The sequence below is a fragment of the Physeter macrocephalus genome, chromosome 18 (genome assembly GCF_002837175.3).
Source record: "Physeter macrocephalus isolate SW-GA chromosome 18, ASM283717v5, whole genome shotgun sequence".
NCBI lineage: Eukaryota > Metazoa > Chordata > Mammalia > Artiodactyla > Physeteridae > Physeter > Physeter macrocephalus.
This window is the reverse complement of record NC_041231.1, coordinates 35,762,328-35,783,051: the sequence shown is the minus strand read 5'-3', so window position 1 is coordinate 35,783,051 and position 20,724 is coordinate 35,762,328. Positions and strand designations below refer to the sequence as shown.

At 43.8% G+C, this 20,724-nt stretch overlaps 1 protein-coding gene across 3 annotated transcripts in view; it reads left to right on the top strand.

Moving 5' to 3' along the window:
* The window catches only part of ABHD6 (abhydrolase domain containing 6, acylglycerol lipase), a 54,882-nt gene that overhangs the window by 16,394 nt on the left and 17,764 nt on the right, over window positions 1-20,724 (top strand). The window contains exons 1-3 of one of the 3 annotated variants that reach the window (XM_024124082.3): window positions 2,762-2,900; window positions 3,946-4,064; window positions 11,208-11,360. In XM_024124082.3, coding sequence (XP_023979850.1) covers window positions 11,242-11,360 — 119 coding nt within the window. In that variant the 5' untranslated portion in view covers window positions 2,762-2,900; window positions 3,946-4,064; window positions 11,208-11,241. Of the gene's footprint in view, window positions 1-2,761; window positions 2,901-3,945; window positions 4,065-11,207; window positions 11,361-20,724 lie in introns of those variants that run through there. The other 2 variants (XM_028479184.2, XM_007118098.3) reach the window with 2 other exon arrangements.

Here is a 20,724-nt window from a genome sequence, read left to right as displayed (position 1 = left end):
TCATTATGTAGTGTCCTTCCTTGTCTCTTGTAACAGTCTTTATTTTAAAGTCTATTTTATCTGATATGAGTATTGCTACTCCAGCTTTCTTTTGATTTCCATTTGCATGGAATATCTCTTTCTGTCCCCTCACTTTTAGTCTGTATGTGTCCCTAGGTCTGAAGTGGGTCTCTTTTAGATAGCATATATATGGGTCTTGTTTTTGGGTCCATTCAGCAAGGCTGTGTCTTTTGGTTGGAGCATTTAATCTGTGACGTTTAAGGTAGTATCGATATGTATGTTCCTATGACCATTTTCTTAATTGTTTTGGGTTTTTGTAGGTCCTTTTCTTCTCTTGTGTTTCCCACTTAGAGAAGTTCCTTTAGCATTTGTTGTAGAGCTGGTTTGGTGGTGCTGAATTCTCTTAGCTTTTGCTTGTCTGTAAAGCTTTTGATTTCTCCATCAAATCTGAATGAGATCCTTGCCGGGTAGAGTAATCTTGGTTGTAGGTTCTTCCCTTTCATCATTTTAAGTATTTCATGCCACTCCCTTCTGGCTTGTAGAGTTTCTGCTGAGAAATCAGCTGTTAACCTTACGGGAGTTCCCTTGTATGTTATTTGTCATTTTTCCCTTGCTGCTTTCAATAATTTTTCTTTGTCTTTATTATTTGCCAATTTGATTACTATGTGTCTTGGCATGTTTCTCCTTAGGTTTATCCTGTATGGGACTCGCTGCGCTTCCTAGACTTGGGTGGCTGTTTCCTTTCCGATGTTAGGGAAGTTTTCGACTCTGATCTCTTCAAATATTTCCTCTGGTCCTTTCTCTCTCTCTTCTCCTTTTGGGACCCCTATGATGCGAATGTTGTTGCGTTTAATGTTGTCTCAGAGGTCTCTTAGGCTGTCTTCATTTCTTTTCATTCTTTTTTCTTTATTGTGTTCCGAAGCAGTGAATTCCATCATTCTGTGTTCCAGGTCACTTATCCGTTCGTCTGCCTCAGTTATGCTGCTATTGATTCCTTCTAGTGTAGTCTTCATTTCAGTTATTGTATTGTTCATCTCTGTTTGTTTGTTCTTTAATTCTTCTAGGTCTTTGTTAAACATTTCTTTCATCTTCTTGATCTTTGCCTCCATTCTTTTTCCGAGGTCTTGGATCATCTTCACTACCGTTATTCTGAATTCTGTTTCTGGAAGGTTACCTATCTCCACTTCATTTAGTTGTTTTTCTGGGGTTTTATCTTGTTCCTTTCCTCTGGTCCTTTCTCTCTCTCTTCTCCTTTTGGGACCCCTATGATGCGAATGTTGTTGCGTTTAATGTTGTCTCAGAGGTCTCTTAGGCTGTCTTCATTTCTTTTCATTCTTTTTTCTTTATTGTGTTCCGAAGCAGTGAATTCCATCATTCTGTGTTCCAGGTCACTTATCCGTTCGTCTGCCTCAGTTATGCTGCTATTGATTCCTTCTAGTGTAGTCTTCATTTCAGTTATTGTATTGTTCATCTCTGTTTGTTTGTTCTTTAATTCTTCTAGGTCTTTGTTAAACATTTCTTTCATCTTCTTGATCTTTGCCTCCATTCTTTTTCCGAGGTCTTGGATCATCTTCACTACCGTTATTCTGAATTCTGTTTCTGGAAGGTTACCTATCTCCACTTCATTTAGTTGTTTTTCTGGGGTTTTATCTTGTTCCTTCATCTGGTACATAGCCCTCTGCCTTTGCATCTTGTCTGTCTTTCTGTCAATGTGGTTTTTGTTCCACAGGCTGCAGGATTGTAGTTCTTCTTGCTTCTGCTGTCTGCTCTCTGGTGGATGAGGCTATCTTGGTGTTATTTTTTTATGTTTAATTCCTTGACCCCTCTGAAATAATTCAGGGGTTTTGTGGATTTACCTTCAATCACCCATCTACCTGTCTCCTCATTTTTCTGCTGCAGTGCCTTTGCCAGCATCTCTGCCCTGTCCAGCCCTGTTTATTTATTTATTTTTTTTGTGGTATGCGGGCCTTCCTCTGTCGCGGCCTCTCCTGCTGCGGAGCACAGGCTCCGGACGCGCAGGCCCAGCGGCCACGGCCCACGGGCCCAGCCGCTCCGTGGCACGTGGGATCCCCCCAGACCGGGGCACGAACCCGGTTCCCCTGCATCGGCAGGCGGACGCGCAACCACTGCGCCACCAGGGAAGCCCCCCGGCCCTGTTTTTGAGCTTTGTGGTCCCCTCTCTCTAGCCACTCTAATAGATATATTGTATTCATTTTCCCATTCGTTGCCACCTTCCTCTCATTCCTTTCTGAGTATAACTTCAGGTAACCCTAACCCCAGATGGAGAAGGGGAGTTTTAATCTTTATTTGAAGGTCTTAGTTAAGTTTGAAGCCTTCAGAACCCCCTCTCACCCAAGCATGCCTGTTTCCCTTATTGCCTTTCTCGCTCCTGCAGCCCAGGAATCACCAGCTCAGTCCCATGCTCTATCCTCATCACAGATTCCTTCTTTGACCTTCACACCTTCCTGGCCAAGCTCTTTATCTCACTTGCCCTGCCTATCCTTTGTGCAGGTTGCTTACTTAGGGGAGGTGACCTGAAACCGGAGGGAACGTTAAAGCCACAGGATATTTGCACTTCTCCTGTGCCAAGGAGGAGATGTTCTGCCTCACCAGTTGGTTGTTAGCACTTCATTCATATTCTCTAATATGATTTAATACTTTGTCATTTTCTTTCCTGTGATTCCAGAGTCTTATTTTCAGCTTCTGCCAGAGCCAGTAGCAGTCCCAGAGCTGAGAGCTGCGAGAGCGCGGGCGTTGCTGCTGGACCTGAGCAGGGGGCCGGGGCCGAGGACAGGCGTCTAGATAGTGTGGCTGGTCCCAGGCGGCAGAGGTCAGAGTCTCATTTTCAGCTTCTGCCAGAGCCAGTAGCAGTTGGGAAAGAAGGCTGTGCTCTTCAAAGAGTGAGTATGGATTTTTAACACCATATATTACAGGGGGGGAAAAAAAGGCAGCCCTTTAATGAGACTGGGGCTACTCTGTAAGCTCCCTGGCACCCTTCTGCAGGCCAGCCTGTCTAGGGGCAGAAGTGTTCTCTGGTTCAGTAGGTCTGGTGGGGAGGGGATTGGGCACCTGAAGATTTTTAAAGCTCAAGATATATATCCAAAAGCCCTCCTTTCTCAAAGACTGTGGCTGGACCAGGGCTCTGGGTTTGAAGGGAGTCGAGAAGACCTGGGCCTGTGGGGTCCAGGTTGCTTTCCTGGGGAGTGTGACACTCGAATCAGCCCCAAAGGCAGAGAGGAGTTCATCAGGCAGGAGGGACAGGGGGTGCTCCTCACGAAGGGGACAGCGTGAGAAAGATGAAGTGTGAGGCTGCGCGGGGCTTTCGTGGGGGCAGGAGTTGGATGTTTGGGGTGCAGGCGGAGGTGGGGGCCGGGAAGTTGAGTCGGGATCTTACGGAGTGCTCAGAGTTCAAACTAGACCAGAGCCCCCAGTCCTTGGCGTGAACTGAGAAGCTTCCTCTGGCAGCTGGTGGTGGAAGGACTGAACGGGGTGCTCCCACAGAAGTGGGAGCAAGGAGAGATGAGAACCTGGATGCAGTGTGGTGGCTGAGGGAGCTGTGGTCCGACTCCTACGAAGTCTCACAACTGGTGGGAATGTGTCTTCCCCCACGACATTCCTAGTAAATGTTAAGCCAAAGGAATTGGTTGCAAGAGGCTTTCGGGGGTGTAGACCCCCTAAAACTGTGCTGTCCAATGCAGCAGCTCCTATTTATATGTGGCTCTCAAGCATTTACAATGTGATGGATGTGACTGAAGGACTGAACTTTGAATTTTATTAATTAATTTAAATAGCCACGGATAAACAGTGCAGTTTGTCTAGACTCAGACAGGTTGGCTCCAGCCTGGCACCTCCCTGCCGTTGCCTGACAGGAGTGTTGAGCAAGGAGGAAGAGTGAAAGATGCATCGGAGTCTGGGAGGCCAGACTGATGGGGATACTGTTGGCAGAAATCGACACGTCAGGAGCAAGGGGAGAGATGTACCTGAGACCTTGTAGGACAGGACTTTTGGGTGCTGGAGATAGTCAAGCAGGCTTTTGGAAAAGTCTGGAAGAAAGTCCTGGCCAGGTATGTTGATTTTTGCGTTTCCTGTAGGAGGGAGTGGCAGAGTGTGTAGATATGGTGAGCTCTTCAAGGAAGACAGTGAAGAGCACATCATGAGACTGTTCAAGGGGGAAAGTAAGGAGAGCATCATGGGAATATCCAGGGGAGAGCGGGAGCAGAGAATTTTAGGAACCAGGCTATGCATGCTCAGAGCCGTGGCTTGTTTGAACAGCAGGAGTGTCTGAGCTGCAAAGTACAGAGGAGGAATGGGCTCAGCCCGAGTGAGGGGGAGACAAGGCCAGGAGGGCAGAGGTGAGCACCCTATGGCAGCAATCCTAGGGTCGTGCCACACTTTCAGTGATGACTGGGCGGGCTTAACTACTTCCTTGGAACTTTCAGTGCGATTTTCCTTCGTGATGGAGAAGATTACTGTGACAAGGCGTTAGAACTACTCATTTCTCAAATTACTCTAGCTCATCAATCCTGGGGCTTCCGTACAAGAGAACCTTAGTATCTTTTTTAGCTGTTGGTCATTAGTGATAGTTTTGAGGAATCGGTTTATCTTTACAAGAACCTAGTTTTAGGGCTTCCCTGGTGGCACAGTGGTTAAGAATCCGCCTGCCAATGCAGGGGACATGGGTTTGAGCCCTGGTCCGGGAAGATCACACATGCCGCGGAGCAACTAAGCCTGTGTGCCACAACTACTGAGCCTGCGCTCTAGAGCCCACGAGCCACAACTACTGAGCCCACGTGCCACAACTGCTGAAGCCCATGCCCCTAGAGCCCATCCTCCGCAACAAGAGAAGCCACTGCAATGAGAAGCCCACGCGCCGCTACGAAGAGTAGCCCCCACTCGCTGCAACTAGAGAAAGTCCACATGCAGCAACGAAGACCCAATGCGGCCAAAAATAAATAGATAAAATTTAAAAATTTATTAAGGGCTTCCCTGGTGGCACAGTGGTTAAGAATAAGCCTGCCAGTGCAGGGGACAAGGGTTCAAGCTCTGGTCCGGGAAGTTCTCACATGCCGCAGAGCAATGAAGCCTGCGCGCCACAGCTACTGAGCCTGCGCTCTAGAGTCCGCGAGCCACAACTACGGACGCCCGCGTGCCTAGAGCCCATGCTCCGCAACAAGAGAAGCCCACGCACCGCAACGAAGAGTAGCCCCCGCTCGCCGCAACTAGAGAAAGCACGCACGCAGCAAGGAAGACCCAACACAGCCAAAACTAAATAAAAAAAATAAATAAGTTTAAAAAAATTTATTAAAAAAAAAAAGAACCTAGTTTCAGAAATCAGTGTTGGGTAGATGCAACAGTGTTTAACAGCTGGGATTTTATACGCACATTTCAAGAACTTAGTGCTTTTTCCAGGTGGACAACACTGTGGAAAGAATTTTCATATTGCAGAATTAAAGAAAAAAATTATGAGCAGCACTGGTTAGTTTTTTGTTGTTGTTGTTGTTTTTTGTTTTTTTTGGTTTTTTGGGGTGTGTCAGTTCTTAGTAGCGCCACATGGGCTTTTCGTTGTGGCGTGTGGGTTTCTCTCTAGTTGTGGCGTGCGGGTTTTCTCTTCTTTAGCTGTGGTGCGCGGGTTCCAGAGCGCGTGGGCTCTAGCAGGCTCTCTTGTTGAGGCATGCAGGGCTTAGTTGCCTGCATTGTAAGACAGATTCTTTACCACTGGACCACCAGGGAAGTCCCAGCACTGGTTAGTTTTTCAAGGACACCAGCAACAATAAGGTAACAAGTCATTAACTTGTAAAGTTAGCATGTTACAGCCTCTTAAAATAGTTCTGGAGAAGTGCAAAGAATGTCTATGGGAACACTGAACTCCGTGCCTTTTGGGTAACGGATGCACAATAAATATCTGCTTAGCAGGTGCTGAGAGAAGGCAAAGGCAGCATGAACCAGGCACACCTACAGGATTGGACTGAAACGCAGCTCATGCCATGTACCAGTCAGGTGACCTTGGGGGCATTTGTTAACTTCTGTAAGCTTCACTTTCTCCATCTGTAAAATGGGAGAAATGCTTCTTACTCCCAGTGTTGTGCAGGATGAAATGAGAGGATGTATGTGAACCATCTACACGCGGCCTGGCGTACAGCAGTCATGCAATACACGGAGGCTGTCGCTCTTCTATCTTTGGCTATGGTGGTAGTGGCCATGGTCGTTTTTGTTGTTGCTATAGTTATTAAAATAATCATTATTTTGAAGAGACCAGGACTTTAGTTTGTCAAAATTGATGGCATATGAGTAGATGTCCAGGGGAAGGCAAGATTCTATAAAAGTGTTTTACATTCTATTTATTCTTGGAATTTTGCGCTATACCTTAAGATTAAAGTATCAGAACTCAGGATGACGGGTTTTAAAAGTCAGTGAGAACATTAAGAGACAATTGTGACACGTTATGCCTGACCTCTAACCCCCGACTAAACTTGGGAACATGAGTCCAATGTTTATCTGGATCTGCTGATTAATTTTGTCCCTGCGTTCAGAGAAAAAGGCCCTGAAAGCACAGCTTGGATGTTAACAGGGGAAGGCCACGTGGCAGCCTCCGGTCTCGGGGTGAGAGTGTGTTACCCTCCCTGGTACCATAAAGGCCAGCCCTCCTTCCCGATGTCCCCTCGTGTCAGACTGTGCTGCAAAGCCGCTGGAATCACCGTCGTTAACAACTGGGGTGTCTCACGTGACACAAGAGATACGTAAAACGAGTTCATTTTTCTTTTTCAGTCTATTCAGCCATTATCAAGCACCAAAACATTATCAAACGTTACCACGCACCAGATATTTCCCAGATACTGTTTTAGGTTTCGGGAAAAATGTAACAGGGAGCGAGATTCTCGTGGGGAGCGAGCCAGATCCTACTCTTCAATTGTCTGGCATAATTTCAGAAATGTTTTAAGTCACCAGAGCAGGAAAAGGCAGATGAGATGTTTTGGACGAATGTTCTCATTAATAGATGAGGAAACCAAGGTCTCCCAGCCGGTGCGTGGAAGAGCCAGCGGAGCACCCCGCCCCCAGCCGCATGCCCGTCCATCACACACATCTGCCCCAGTGGCAGCCATTCATCTGTCACCACCATGACGTTCACCAGATCCGTGTATCACCTATTAGCATTTTTCATTAACTCATTTCCTTCTTTTAACTTAGATTAATGTGCATCACTACCATAAACTGAAAATATCCATAAAACTCAACACAACGTTATTAAATAGCTAGATGCTGTTGCCTGCGGGAGGCTCAAGGGGTTAGAAAGCTATTTAATAACCACACTGAGAGTTTCGCTTTGACCTAAGCAGGGCGGGAAAAGAACTGCAGAGAGATGACTTTCTCAGTATGAATGTGAGTGTTACCTGAGTGTTCTCCTGCCCCCTGAAATCATCTTGCAAACATCAGTTGTTTGGGCCCTGTGCTTAGGGGAACTCCACGCTCTACCCCTTTGTTGATGTTTAGTCATTGGTGATTCTGGGTTCACAAGGCTTCAGTTTTCCTGTGTCCAGCTTCCGCCTTGGGTACATAGAACATCCTATAAACAAACCCCAGGAGGGTAGGACAGCTGCCTTTTCAAAGGCTGGGGCAAGTCCTTTGTAAAACGAAGGATGTTTCAGAGGTAGGAATGATGGTCGGCTCTTTATAGAAAACTCAGAAAACATTAGTGTCTTCCCTCAGGGCCTGTCTGTATTTGATGTCATCAGGGAAAGTGTGCAGGATTCTTTGTAACAAGGCCAAGCCTTGCTAAATTGATGATGCTCTGCAGAAGCTCCTTATTAAAGACTTTATTCTGCCGTTAAAGGGAGGATGGAGCCAGATAAAACCTTCCCCCAAACTGACTGTGACGTCCCTAGCAGGCATTGATGAAGCCATGAGGTTTCTTTTTGATGATCATGACTTCATGTTGGGGCTCCCATCTCCAGTGTCAGAGTGTGTGACATATATGGCTTTGGGCATAAAATGTTCTAATTCCTAGTCTAAAAGAACAGCATGCAGTTAATTTCCGCAGGAATCAGAATTCACGGTGACCCTCAGCAGTTTTGGTTTATTTTTTTTTATTTTTTTTTTTTTTTGCGGTACGCGGGCCTCTCACTGCTGTGGCCTCTCCCGTTGCGGAGCACAGGCTCCGGACGCGCAGGCTCAGCGGCCATGGCTCACGGGCCCAGCCGCTCCGCGGCATGTGGGATCTTCCCGGACCGGGGCACGAACCCGGTTCCCCTGCATCGGCAGGCGGATTCTCAACCACTGTGCCACCAGGGAGGCTCCCCTCAGCAGTTTTTAAGGCCTTTATGTGATGTGGAAAAGTCCTCTTGAATCCGACAGTTCCCATCTTCACCAACTCTTGTGACCCACACTATTCAAATAGATTCGTAAAATTCCCTTCACTCTGTGATTAATTTGCTTACCCCTTGACAGTGGGGCCTTTGTAGCATCATAAATTGTACCCAGCATTAAATAGGTGACTCCTCTGGGGAGTTTTGTAATTATTGAAAGAGAGAAAAGTCAGGTCTCTTATAGCATCATTGGGAATGGTTGTCCCTAAAACAAATAGGATTGAACCCATTTTGTAACTTTGATTTTCATTAATTCTTGTGTACCTTATTTGTGTCCTGTGCTTATTCTAGGCACTGAGAAAGAACTTGTATGATTATTCCTACCCTCTAGGAGCTCTGGTTCTAGGAGGAGAAAGAAGCCAGTGATATACGTGTGCTGGAAAAAGTGTTTACAGTGACTGAGAGACTGAGAGGACAGTTGAATCAGAAACACAGACAGTGCTTCTGTCCCTGAGAAGGCGGCAGCTTTCATTACCGTAGACTCAGTACCGTCCCCGGATAGAGTGTGTGTGAAACTGAAAGGAGCCATCTAACCCACCTACAGATGTATCTGTTTCCCCCTCTAGACCGAGGGGCTTGTTTCACCAAACCTCTCACAAGAGACCAAACATCTAAATGGAGATGTCACATCTTCATGGAGAAATCAGGGGTGACAAATGTGGGTATTTAACAGCAGAGAGGTTACAAAGATTGAGAAAAGGCCATTTGAAAAAAATTGGACCAAGTGGAGTTAGGAGCAAAGAGAGTGGGTCCAAGTCAGAAACTTGTTTTATAATCATGACTACCAGCTGAGTGACCTTGGGCAAGTTACTTAACCTCTCTGTGCCTTAGTTGCCTCAGCCTATAAATATAGGGAATAAAACACTCACCTTGCCTGTTTGACGGAGTTGGTGTGCTCTCTCAAGGGTTAGCAAATTACAACCTGAAGGCTGTTTTTTACAATAAAAGTTTATTGGCACACGGTCACACCCATTCATTACATGTTGTACGGCTGCTGTCTCACTACAACGGCAGCTTGAAGAGTTGCGACAGAGACCTTATAACCCGCAATGCTGAAATATTTATCATCTGCCCTTTACAGAAAAGGTTGGCTGACCCCCGTGCTCAGTGGTCATACTGTGCCATCATGAAATCATTATAAAATTGAAACACACATCAGTTGATAGAGGTGTATGGGACAAAGCCTTCCATTTCATAGGAAATATAAGGAGGACCATGATTTGCTAGATGTTTGCTTTTTCTTGAAGAAGCCTCTTTTTTATGTTAGTGAGATGCACACTTAACACAAGTGGCCAAGTCCTCAGATGGCAAAGGGCCACACCTGACTTACAGATCCTTGCAGGAGTTGTTTTCTCTATTGGGGAGGACGACGGGACTTGAAATATTTTTTATTCCATGAAAAAAAAATTAACCATGTTGTGAGTGAGTTCATGAGACAGGACTGGGTGGGGGCCTCTAATTCAGTGGTGATTTCTAGAGTGCCTAGAAATGGGTCAGGCCTTAGTCTGAATGCTGAGGATACAGTCCCTCCCCTCCTGGAGCTCACATCCTAGCCTTCAGATGTGTCCACCAAGTCTGTGGAATGACATCAGAAAGTATACTGAAAACTCTGCTGTTCTAATGTGTTCCCTCCTAACTTTTTTTACTGTATATTACTTATATTTGAAGTCTATGCCTGTACATGATACATAACCAAAGATTTTAAAGGGTAGACCGTGAAAAGCAAGTCTCCCTCTATCCCTGACACCCATCTGATCCCCCACCTCAGATGCAACCGCTGTTACTGGTTTCTTGCACACCTTCCAGTGATAGTCTGTATGTAGATAAGCATCCATGTGTACATGTGTATTTTTTCCTTCCTCTCTTCCCTTCCTCCCTTCCTTCCTTCCAGGTCTTCTGTCCTCCCTAAATTTTCATTTTTAAAAATTGCAAACCTAGTAGGAAAGTTAGAGGTTACCAGTACATTTCACCACACTTATTTTATTTCTCCCTCCCCTACACACACACGCACGCATGCACACAGACACGCGGCAAACCCAGATGCATACACACGTGCACACAATGCACACACAGATGCACACACACTCACACACGCACACGCACATATACATTTTTTCTCTCCTCAATTTTTAAAAGTGAGTAGCAGATATTACTATTTATCCCTTAATACTTCAGTAGACGCTAGGAACAAGGACGTTCTCTTACATATAAACAAAACCACAATTTCATCACCACACTCACTGATACAATAATATTTTCTAATAACCAGTCCTTACTCAGATTTCCCCAGTTGTCCCCACAGTTTCCTTTATAGCTTAAAAAAAAAATCCAGGATCATCTTAAGGATTCTTCATTACATTTAGTTGTCCTGCCTATTTGGGTTTTTTAAAGCACTTGCCTACTTTTGCTTCCTCCTGATCCTTGCACTCATTCTGTGTCATTCACTTCTCTGTTCTGCTTTGCTTCTTCACCGTGTTTCCTGAGACGGACTTTCTTTTTTTTTTTTTTTTTTTTTTTTTTTAATTTTTAAAAAAATTTTTATTTATTTTTGGTCACATTGGGTCTTTGTTGCTGCACGGGGGCTTTCTTTAGCTGCGGCGAACTGAGGCTACTCTTTGTTGCAGTGCGCGGGCTTCTCACTGCGGTGGTTTCTCTTGTTGTGGAGCACAGGCTCTAGGCGCGCAGGCTCAGTAGTTGTGGCTCGCGGGCTTAGTTGCTCCAGTGCATGTGGGATCTTCCCGGACCAGGGATTGAACCCGTGTCCCCTGCATTGGCAGGCAGATTCTTAACCACTGCACCATCAGGGAAGTCCCTGAGACGGAGTTTCAATACTGTCTCTCTCTTCAGCCCCTGCAGGTGTCAGCCAGCCCTAAAGAGCAGCATGGATCTTGACGTGGTTAACATGTTTGTGATCGCGGGTGGGACGCTGGCCATCCCGATCCTGGCGTTTGTAGCCTCATTTCTCCTCTGGCCTTCAGCACTGATAAGAATCTATTACTGGTAAGTTCATTTTATAGTTCAAGTTTTCAGGAGTTTCATGACCATGCCATCTTCTCTGCTTCTCCTTTTTGGTTGTGGCTGTTCAACATTTATCATGAACTATTTCAAACTTACAGAAAAGCTGAAAGACATCCTTTCTTGAATTTTGGGAGTGTTCCTGAAGTAGTGGTAGCTTCTCCCCAGGTAAATTCTTCCAGGTTTCTGATGGTCTTTGCTCAGGAGACCACCCTGTCTCCCAGCGTCACTGATTCATGGGAATTCCTTTGGTTCTTCTTGGTCGTTGGATTCTGATCCAGTGATGTCTTGACAGGTACGGTGAAATGCACTGAAAAATGAGTTAGAAAGAGCAGGATCGTGGAGGTGGCATGGGTAGGACAGCATGGTTTTAGATTTTTTTAAAAGCAATCGTTAGTCGCGCCCACCCAGGGATGCCAAAAAAAAAAAAAAGTGTTCATTAGTAAAGTGACGGAAAGGAAAAGAAGTTTCCAAAACTTCTTTCATTCTTGAGTCACCTTTATGCTTCTTGCTCTATCTGCATACCACCTCTACTTTTCTTTTGTGTTTTCTTTAGAGTGAGTTTTTAAGAAAAGCTTCAGTCAATTTAAGAGTGACATATCACTACCTTAAGTGGAAAGCTTGCCATACATGCCAAAAATATTAAATTAATATAAGAAAGTAAAAATAAGCACAATGCCATTAAACTATGTTCATAAATTCTAGCCTAAATACCATTGCCTACCAAAGACTCTCTCCTCTCTCTTTGTTACAAAGTCTGAGAGGTGCGAAAGGTGTAGAGCCTCTCTCCTTGATGGAATCAGAAGGTTAACAGTTGAAAAGAGAGAAGCTTTCTCATGATGTGCTTCAGGGACTTTTCATGCCACAGTCCATTTACCAAATAACATCACCTCTCACACTCCCATGGATTCATCCCATGATGAAGGAAATACTGAAATAGACCTGGTTCCTCTCTGTGCCATAGGGAAGCACACTGAGATTTGATCACGACTTCTGGAACTTAGGACTGCCTTCTGTGCCCGAGAGAGGAATGCAGGGAGGTTGTGCTTTTGCCCTTTATCTGCCCTCCCTTCTGGCTCCCTTTTGTTTCATTAGAGTGTGGAATTTTCCGCCTGCCAGCCAGGCTCTGATCCTTGAAAAGAAGCTAATTGAACAGAAGGGAGCCTTCATGTTTCACTCACTCTTGTGGGGAGGTGATGACCCCTTCATAGGGTCACCCAGGACCCACCTCCGCATTGATGAAGCTAAGACTCTGGCTGCTTAAATGCCATTGCCCTTGAAGCATTGGCAGTAGGAGTGCTTTGGGGCCAAGGCTCCCCTGTGGCCCCCGACATGGAGAGGCCAGAGTGGTGTGCCCCTCTCCACCCTGCAGAGGCACCGTGGACCTCCACATGCAACTTTCATTTTTCTTGAAGTGAAGCAGAGAATGCAGTTCAGCGATGTGACCCATAACCACGTGTATGGCTGCATGCAGAGGTGCGATTATTCTACCCACCACATGCGGAAACCAGCCTCTTCTGCAGAGTCCCCCAACACCCAGTTCCTTGGGCCATCGCGGAGAAGGCTTTCAGAGTCAGAATGTTAGAATAATTTTGATGCTTGATCTTTCAAGAGAAAATTAACTTCGTAGCAAATAATTCACTTTTTTGAGTTAAAATTCATATAATTTAAACTTCACCATTTTAAAGTGTGCATTTAATTGGCTTTAATATATTCACCGTACTGTGAATTACCACTATCTAATTGAGAACATTTCCATCTCCCCCAGAAGAACCCCCATACTTGTTAGCAGGTACTCCCAGTTTTCTCCTCTCTTCATCCCCTGGTAACTAGTGATCTACCTTCTGTCTCTTTGGATTTGCCTGTTGTGGACATTTCATATAAATGAGATCGTACGATTTGTGTTTTTTTTGGGTCTGGCTTCTTGCGCTTTTCAAGGCTTACCCATGCTGCAGCGTGTAGCTGTACTTTGTCCATTGTGATGGCTGAATAATGGTCCATTGTATGGTTATACCACATTTTATTCATCCAAATGGACGTTGGTGTTGTTTCCACTTTTTGCTACTATGAATAATGCCTCATAGCAAATAATTCACTTTTATTAACGAGTAATACCACCAAAACCCAGAGAGGCCCCACAGAGAACATTCAGTCCGGTATCATTTGACAGCGCGGATGCAGGTGACCTTAAAGCCTACCCATGCCTGTCACTTCACTCAGAGCTGTAGCTGGAGGATGAACACAATGCTCTTTATTTTGTGAACTCAGCCACACAGGCCAAGAAGAAACCCAGCTGGCTGGGGAGGATGAAAATCCTAGAAATCCTTTCGGATTATTCCAGGTAGCGCTGTGGCAGAGGGGCCGTGATTATAGTAATAGAACCCGTAATGCCATTGAAGAGTCGCCAGAATTCCTGTGAGCGGCTTCCCCCATCCCACTGAAACGCACAGCCTGTTTCCTTCAAATCACCTCACTGCAAGTGACACTTTGACAGTGGTTGTCATAGGATGAGCAGCTTTGCTGTGAGTCACTTATGTCCCTTAACCACAGCTACTCCTCCAAAGGCCTTCATTCACTCAGCTGCCCTTAACGACCACCCATAGGCTCACCCTGCAGGCCTGGCTTAGCCAAGTTAATTTTCAGGATTGCCATGTGAACAGGAACAGCAGGCAGTAGAGGTAGCTGGGCATCCCTGATACCCCAAGCCACGCTGCCAGGTGAGCATACGGGTATGAGGAAGGCATCTCGGGGTGCCCTCGCCAGGACTTCCCTCTGGGTCTTCTGAGCTCCTTAGGGTATAGTGTCCCCGGTGGGTCACAGACCGCCTTCAGAGAACTCTCTCTGCGTCTAAGTGTCCCTGGAGCATGGCTAGCACAGCTCCACAGAGATGGGGACTATGATAGCTCCTGCAGGAGATGGCAAACACATGGCTGTGAGAGTCCACAGAGAGCCACACTGGAGATGCCGTGGCCACTGTGGGTGACATCAGGGGCTGCTCTGGCTTTCGTTGTGTAGACTGTCAAAACTGTTCAGCGAATGAAGAGGACTGAGATTTTCAAAGATTTTTGTTTTCCCAAAGAAACTCAGTTGTGCGATCAAGATAAGAAATCATACATATAAGAGAGAGAAGAGGATAATTGGAAAAGAAGAAATGAAACTGATGTTGTTTCTGATGGCATGATTGTGTACATAGAAAGTCCAGAAGAATCTATCGATAATTTGTTAGAATTAAAAATGTGAAGGGCTTCCCTGGTGGCACAGTGGTTAAGAATCTGCCTGCCAATGCAGGGGACACGGGTTCGAGCCCTGGTCCGGGAAGATCCCACACGCTGCGGAGCAACTAAGCCCGTGCGCCACAACTACTGAGCCTGTGCTCTGGAGCCAGCGAGCCACAACTACTGAAGCCGCACGCCACAGCTACTGAAGCCCGTGTGCCTAGAGCCCATGCTCTGCAACAAGAGAAGCCACCGCAATGAGAAGCCCGTGCACCACAGCGAAGAGTAGCCCCCGTTCGCCACAACTAGAGAAAGTCCGTGTGCAGCAACGAAGACCCAAAGCAGCCAAAAATAAAAAAATTTTTAAAAATGTGAATTTGGCAAGATTGCTAAATACAAGATAAGTAAACAAAAATCAGTTGTATTCTTATATAATAGCAACAAACAAATAGAAAATGAAAATATCTTGTATCAACAAATATAAAATACCTAAGAATAAATCTAAAGAACAACGTGCAAAGCCTTTACTCAGAAAACTACAAAGTATTAGAGAAATTCTGAGCAGCCTAAATTAATGGAGGGGATAGACAATATTTGTGAGTTGCAAGACTTTCCAGTAGAGAGATGTCAGATTTCCCCACAGAGACCTGTAGATTCAGTGTACACACGTTTTAAAATCCCAGCAGGTTTTTTTCTTATGGAATTTAGTAAACTGATTCTTAAATTTATAAGGAAAAGCAAAGAGCCAAATTAAGCAAGACAGTCTTGAAGGAGAACAATACTAGATGATTTACACTACCAGCTGTCAAGACTAGTTATTAAGCAACGGCAGTCAAGACAGTGAAATTGGCACAGAGGACAAATAAACCAACGGGACAGGAGAGTCCGGTAGCAGATGTACATAGATATGGTCTCTTGAATTGTGACAGGTAGCACTGCTCTGCAGCAGGGAAAGGGGACTGGGTCAACTAGATATCCATCTGAAAAAAAGTCAAACTTGACCCCTTTGGCAGGGAGAATTACTAAAACAGCCCCACCAAGAACTACCTCCATAATCCCCAGAACCTGTGAGTATGATGAAATATCACTCCCTTGGTTATGTTGTATTATATACACTGGACCCAAAGATGGGGAGAAAATGGCCGATAAACATGTGAAAAGATGCTCAATTTTCTTGGCCTTAAGGGATATTCAAGTTAAAACCACAGTGAGATACCATTTCACACCCATCAGAATGGCTAAAAGGAAAAGGGCTGACTGACAGCTCCAAGTATTGGCAAGGATGTTGTAATAGTTTCCTAGGACTGCTGTAACAAATTGCCACAAACTGGGTGACTTACAACAACAGAAATTTATTCTCTCACAGTCCTGGAGGCTTGAAATACTAAATCAAAGCGCTGGCAAGGTTGGTTCCTTCTGGAGGCTCTGAGGGAGGATCTGTTCCGTTTCCCCCTCCCTGGCTTCTGCTGGTTGCCAGCAACCCTTGGCATTCCTTGACTTGTAGTTGTGTTACTCCAGTCTCTGCCTCTGTCTTCACATGGTGTTCTTCCTTCTGTGTGTTTCTGTGTCCTAGTTTCCCTCTTATAAGGACACCAGTCACATTGGGTTTGAGGCCAACCCTAATCCACCATGACCTCAATTTAACTTGACTACATCTGCAAAGACCCTATTTCCATATAAGGTCATACTCACGGTTTCCAGGTGGACATGAATTCTAGCGGGATACTATTAACCCACTATAGATTTTCAACAACTAGAATCTGGTGTATTGTTGACTGAAGTGTAAACTGGTTCATCCACTTTGGAAAACTGTTTGACAAAATGACCCACTAATTTCACCCAATAGAAGTGTGTATATGTATTGATCAAAAGATATATACAAAAATGTTCCATAGCATCTCCATTTATAATACCTCTAAACTGGAAACACCCAATGTCTATTAATACTGTAATAGGTAAATAAATTGAGGTATAGTCATACCATTATTCACGCAGTGGAGTACTATATAGCTATGAAAATGGAAAGAAGTAATGCTACATTTTACAACATGAATGATCCTTACAAACATAATATTGAGTGGAAGGAGTCAGATACAAATAAGAACTTATTGTATGATAAAATTCTAAAACTGCAGAACTCTCCTGTTTGAAAATGAGGTAGTGGTTACCTTTAGGAGGTACTAATGGAGAGAGGCATGAGGTGGATATCTGGGATGCTGGTCATAGTCTAAACCTTGATCTGGGTGGCAGATAATGGGTTCATTCACTTTGTATGGATTCATCAGGCTGTACACTTATAATATGTGTACTTTTCTGTATTATTTATACTTACATTGAAAGTTTCTCTAAAAAATAACAATGAAGGATGTAGAGAAATTGGATCCCTCATATATTGCTAGTAGAGAATGTGAAATGATGTAGCCACTTTGGAATACAGTCTGGCAGTTCCTCAAAAGGTTTGTTTTTTTTTTTTAAAGCTACTATATGACCCAGGAATTCTACTCCTACATGAACTGAGAACACCCAAGAGAACAAAAAACATATGTCCATAGGAAAACTTGTGTATGTATGTTCATAGTGGCACTATTCCTAATAGCTCAGAAGTAGAAACAACCCAAATATCCATCAACAGATGAATGGATAAACAAATATGACATATCCATATGATGGAATATTGTTTAGCCTGAAAAAGGAATGAAATACTGATACATTCTATAATGGATGAACTTGAAAACACGCTAAGTGAAATACACCAGACACAAAAGGCCACATATTGAATGAACCCATTCATGGGAAATGTCTAGAATAGGCAAATCCATAGAGACTTGAAGTAAACTAGTGGTTGCCAGGAGCTGCAGAGGAGAATGGTGAGTGAGTGAGTGCTCGTGGGTATGGATTTCTTTCTTTTTCTTTTTTAATTGTGGTAAAATATACACAATATAAAATTTACCTTTTTAACGATTTGTAAGTATATAGTTCAGTTGGGTTTCTTTTTTTTTTTTTTTTTTTTTTTTTGAGATTGAAGCAGTGCAAGCTTTATTCAATGGCCAGAGAATGGAGAAGTGGGAACTTAGTTTACAACCATCAGCTTAGTTTACAGCTATCACCTTAATGGCGAGAAGGATTTGCTTTTTTGGGGATATAGTTGTTTTACAATGTTGTGTTAGTTTCTACTGTATACAGCGAAGTGAAGTAGAGTACCCTATGCTCTACAGCAGGTTCTCATTAGTTATCTATTTTATACATATTAGTGTATATATGTCAATCCCAATCTCCTAATTCATCCCACCCCACCCCCGCTTTCCCCGCTTGGTGTCCATACGTTTGTTCTCTACACCTGTCTCTATTTCTGCAGTCAGGTTTCTTTTTGATAAAAATGTTCTAGGATTAGTGGTGATGCTTGCACAACTTTGTGAATATACTAAAAACACCTCAGTTGTACCATTTAAAAGGGTGAATTTTATGGTATGTAAATTATATCTCAATAAAAAGAAATGTATATTCAACATCCTTGTCCTTAGGGAAATGCAAATGAAAACCACAGTGATATACTACACACACATTAGGATGGCTATTATTAAAAAAATGGAAAATAGCAAGTGTTGGTGAGGATGTAGAGAAACTGGAAACCTTGTGCTTTGCTGGTAGAAATGTAAAGTGGTATGACTACTGTGGAAAAGTTTAGTGGTTCCTTAAAAAGTTAAACACAGAATTACTATGTGATCCAATAATTGTACTTCTATACCCCAAAGAATTGAAAGCAAGGACTCAAACAGATACTTATATACCAATGTACATAGCAGTATTATGCACAATTGCCAAAAAAATGGAAACAATCCAAATATCTATCAACAGATGAATGATAAACAAAATGTGGTATATACATACAATGGGATATTATTCAACCTTAAAAAGGAATAAAATTCTGATGTAGGGTACAACATGGATGAACCTTGAAAACATTATGCTAAGTGAAATAAGCCAGACACCAAAGAACAAATATTGTATGATTCCACTTATATGGCTATCATATTTGTCACAAAATTTTCCACAGTTTTCCCTGGAATTTCGGCAAATGATATATTTGAAGGACAGACTCTTTTTAATATAATAATAAAACTACCATTTATTGAATATTTCCTGTGTGTTGGGCATTGAACCAGACTTTGTAATGGATTATCTCTTTTAATCTTAACCATATCCTCAGTAGAATGCAACATTTTCCCGTATTATAGATGAGGAAATTGAGTTTCACGATCATATAGCCAATAAATGAATGAGATGGGATATGAATGAGTGAACAAATTCGTGTTACCTTATCATATTTCATATCATGAAATATGTATGTTTTGTCATAAGAAGAGCTGTTAAGCTAGCCAGTTTTATTGTATCTACATGTTTTGAATAGGCAATATATTCATTGAAAAAGTACTAAATAAAAGCATGGTAAGTCTCCCTCCCACCCCTGTTCCCTCTCCACCTACTTCTCACAGTATTTCCCACCTCCGCTCCAGATCCTCATTTTAATAGTGCATTGTATATGCTCCCATGTATTTTGTATGCAGGTATGAGTAAATATGAATATATATCCTCATCTCCCTCTCCCTTTATTTTACACAGAGGGTTAAAGTCGGTCCATTTAGTCTATTTGCTATTGTAAGACTTGGCTACCTCTTTGGTGCAAAGTATACCCCAAAGTGAATCTCTGATTGAATTAATTATCTTTCATCTTGGAGAGATTCTTCATGCAGAGAGTTCAATTTGTTTAGACGGTAATTTCATATTGAAATCAGTTTCAGGCCAAACTCCAGCACTGCCAAGTCTTATGTAACCAACAGAAGCTGAGCTTTCAACCAGCTGCCATATGTTGTAAGGAATAAAACCAGAGGACTGATGAGATAATTCTTATGAAACAAGTTCTCACTCTCAGAGTCTCTAGGAAAAATATATCTGGAGTGGAAGGCAGGGGAGGGCATGTGACCTTTATCAAGCTTATCCACCATAGTGGAAATGATGTCTGTCCAAAACCAAATGTTTGTTACCATAAATTCTGCATCACAATTAAAATCCAAACAGTTTTTTTTTTTAAGCAGTCAAATCAATCAAAATCCAATACTTGAGAATGAATAGCTTCTTTGAAACCACAGTAACACTTAAATATGGTTAAGACTCTGATGGCCAGTCCTTGTGTCTGAGTGATTCCCTGGGCTCAGCAAAGGGACCAAGTTTCCAGAGCCCTGAAGACAAGGGATAACACCCCAAAATATGGTCTGATTTTCCACTCCACGTTCATTGGCCAGGCAGCTGCTAAGAACAAAGGCTGCATCTCCCAATACCTGGCAAACAAATGCAGTGTATCCTCATAAATTGATTGCTTCTCTGAGGTACCCTCAAGTGTATTTGTGGAGAAGCTTCAAGAACAAGTCAAGGAGCAGCTGTCCTTCTATGAGACTGGAGAGATTCCATGAAAGAATCTGGATGTCATGAAGGAGGCAATGGTTCAGCCAGAGGAAGCCGCCGCTGAGATTACTAGGAAGCTGGAGAAACAGGAGAAGAAACGCTTAAAGAAGGAAAAGAACAGCTGGCTGCAGTTCCCCTTGCATCTTCAGAAAACAGCATCAGTGCTCAGGGGAAGTGCAAGACCCAAAAAGAAGAAAGTGAAAGCCCCAGGAAGCTTCTCAGGAGAATGGCACGGAAGATTCGTCGGTCTCTTTCTCCAAACCCAAGAAAAAGAAATCTTTCTCCAAGGAGGAGCTAGTTAGTAGTGATCCTGAAGAGACAGCTGGCGGTGGAAATCTTCCCAAGAGGAAGAAATCTTTCCCCAAAGAGGAGCCAGTTAGTGACCCTGAAGAGTCAGGAAACAAGAGTGTCCCAAAGAAAAAGAGGAAATTCTCCAAGGAGGAGCTGTAAGCTGTGGACCGGAGGAGGCTGCTGGCAGCAAGAGCAGCAGTTCCAAGGAATGAAAAAGTTCCAAAAGCTACCCCAGGAAGATTAGAATGGACCTTTCCCCAGTGGGGCGTAACCTGCGGAGATACTTCCCAACCCATCTCCTGTATCCCAATAAAAACAAATTCAGGGCTTCCCTGGTGGCGCGGTGGTTGAGAGTCCGCCTGCCGATGCAGGGGACACGGGTT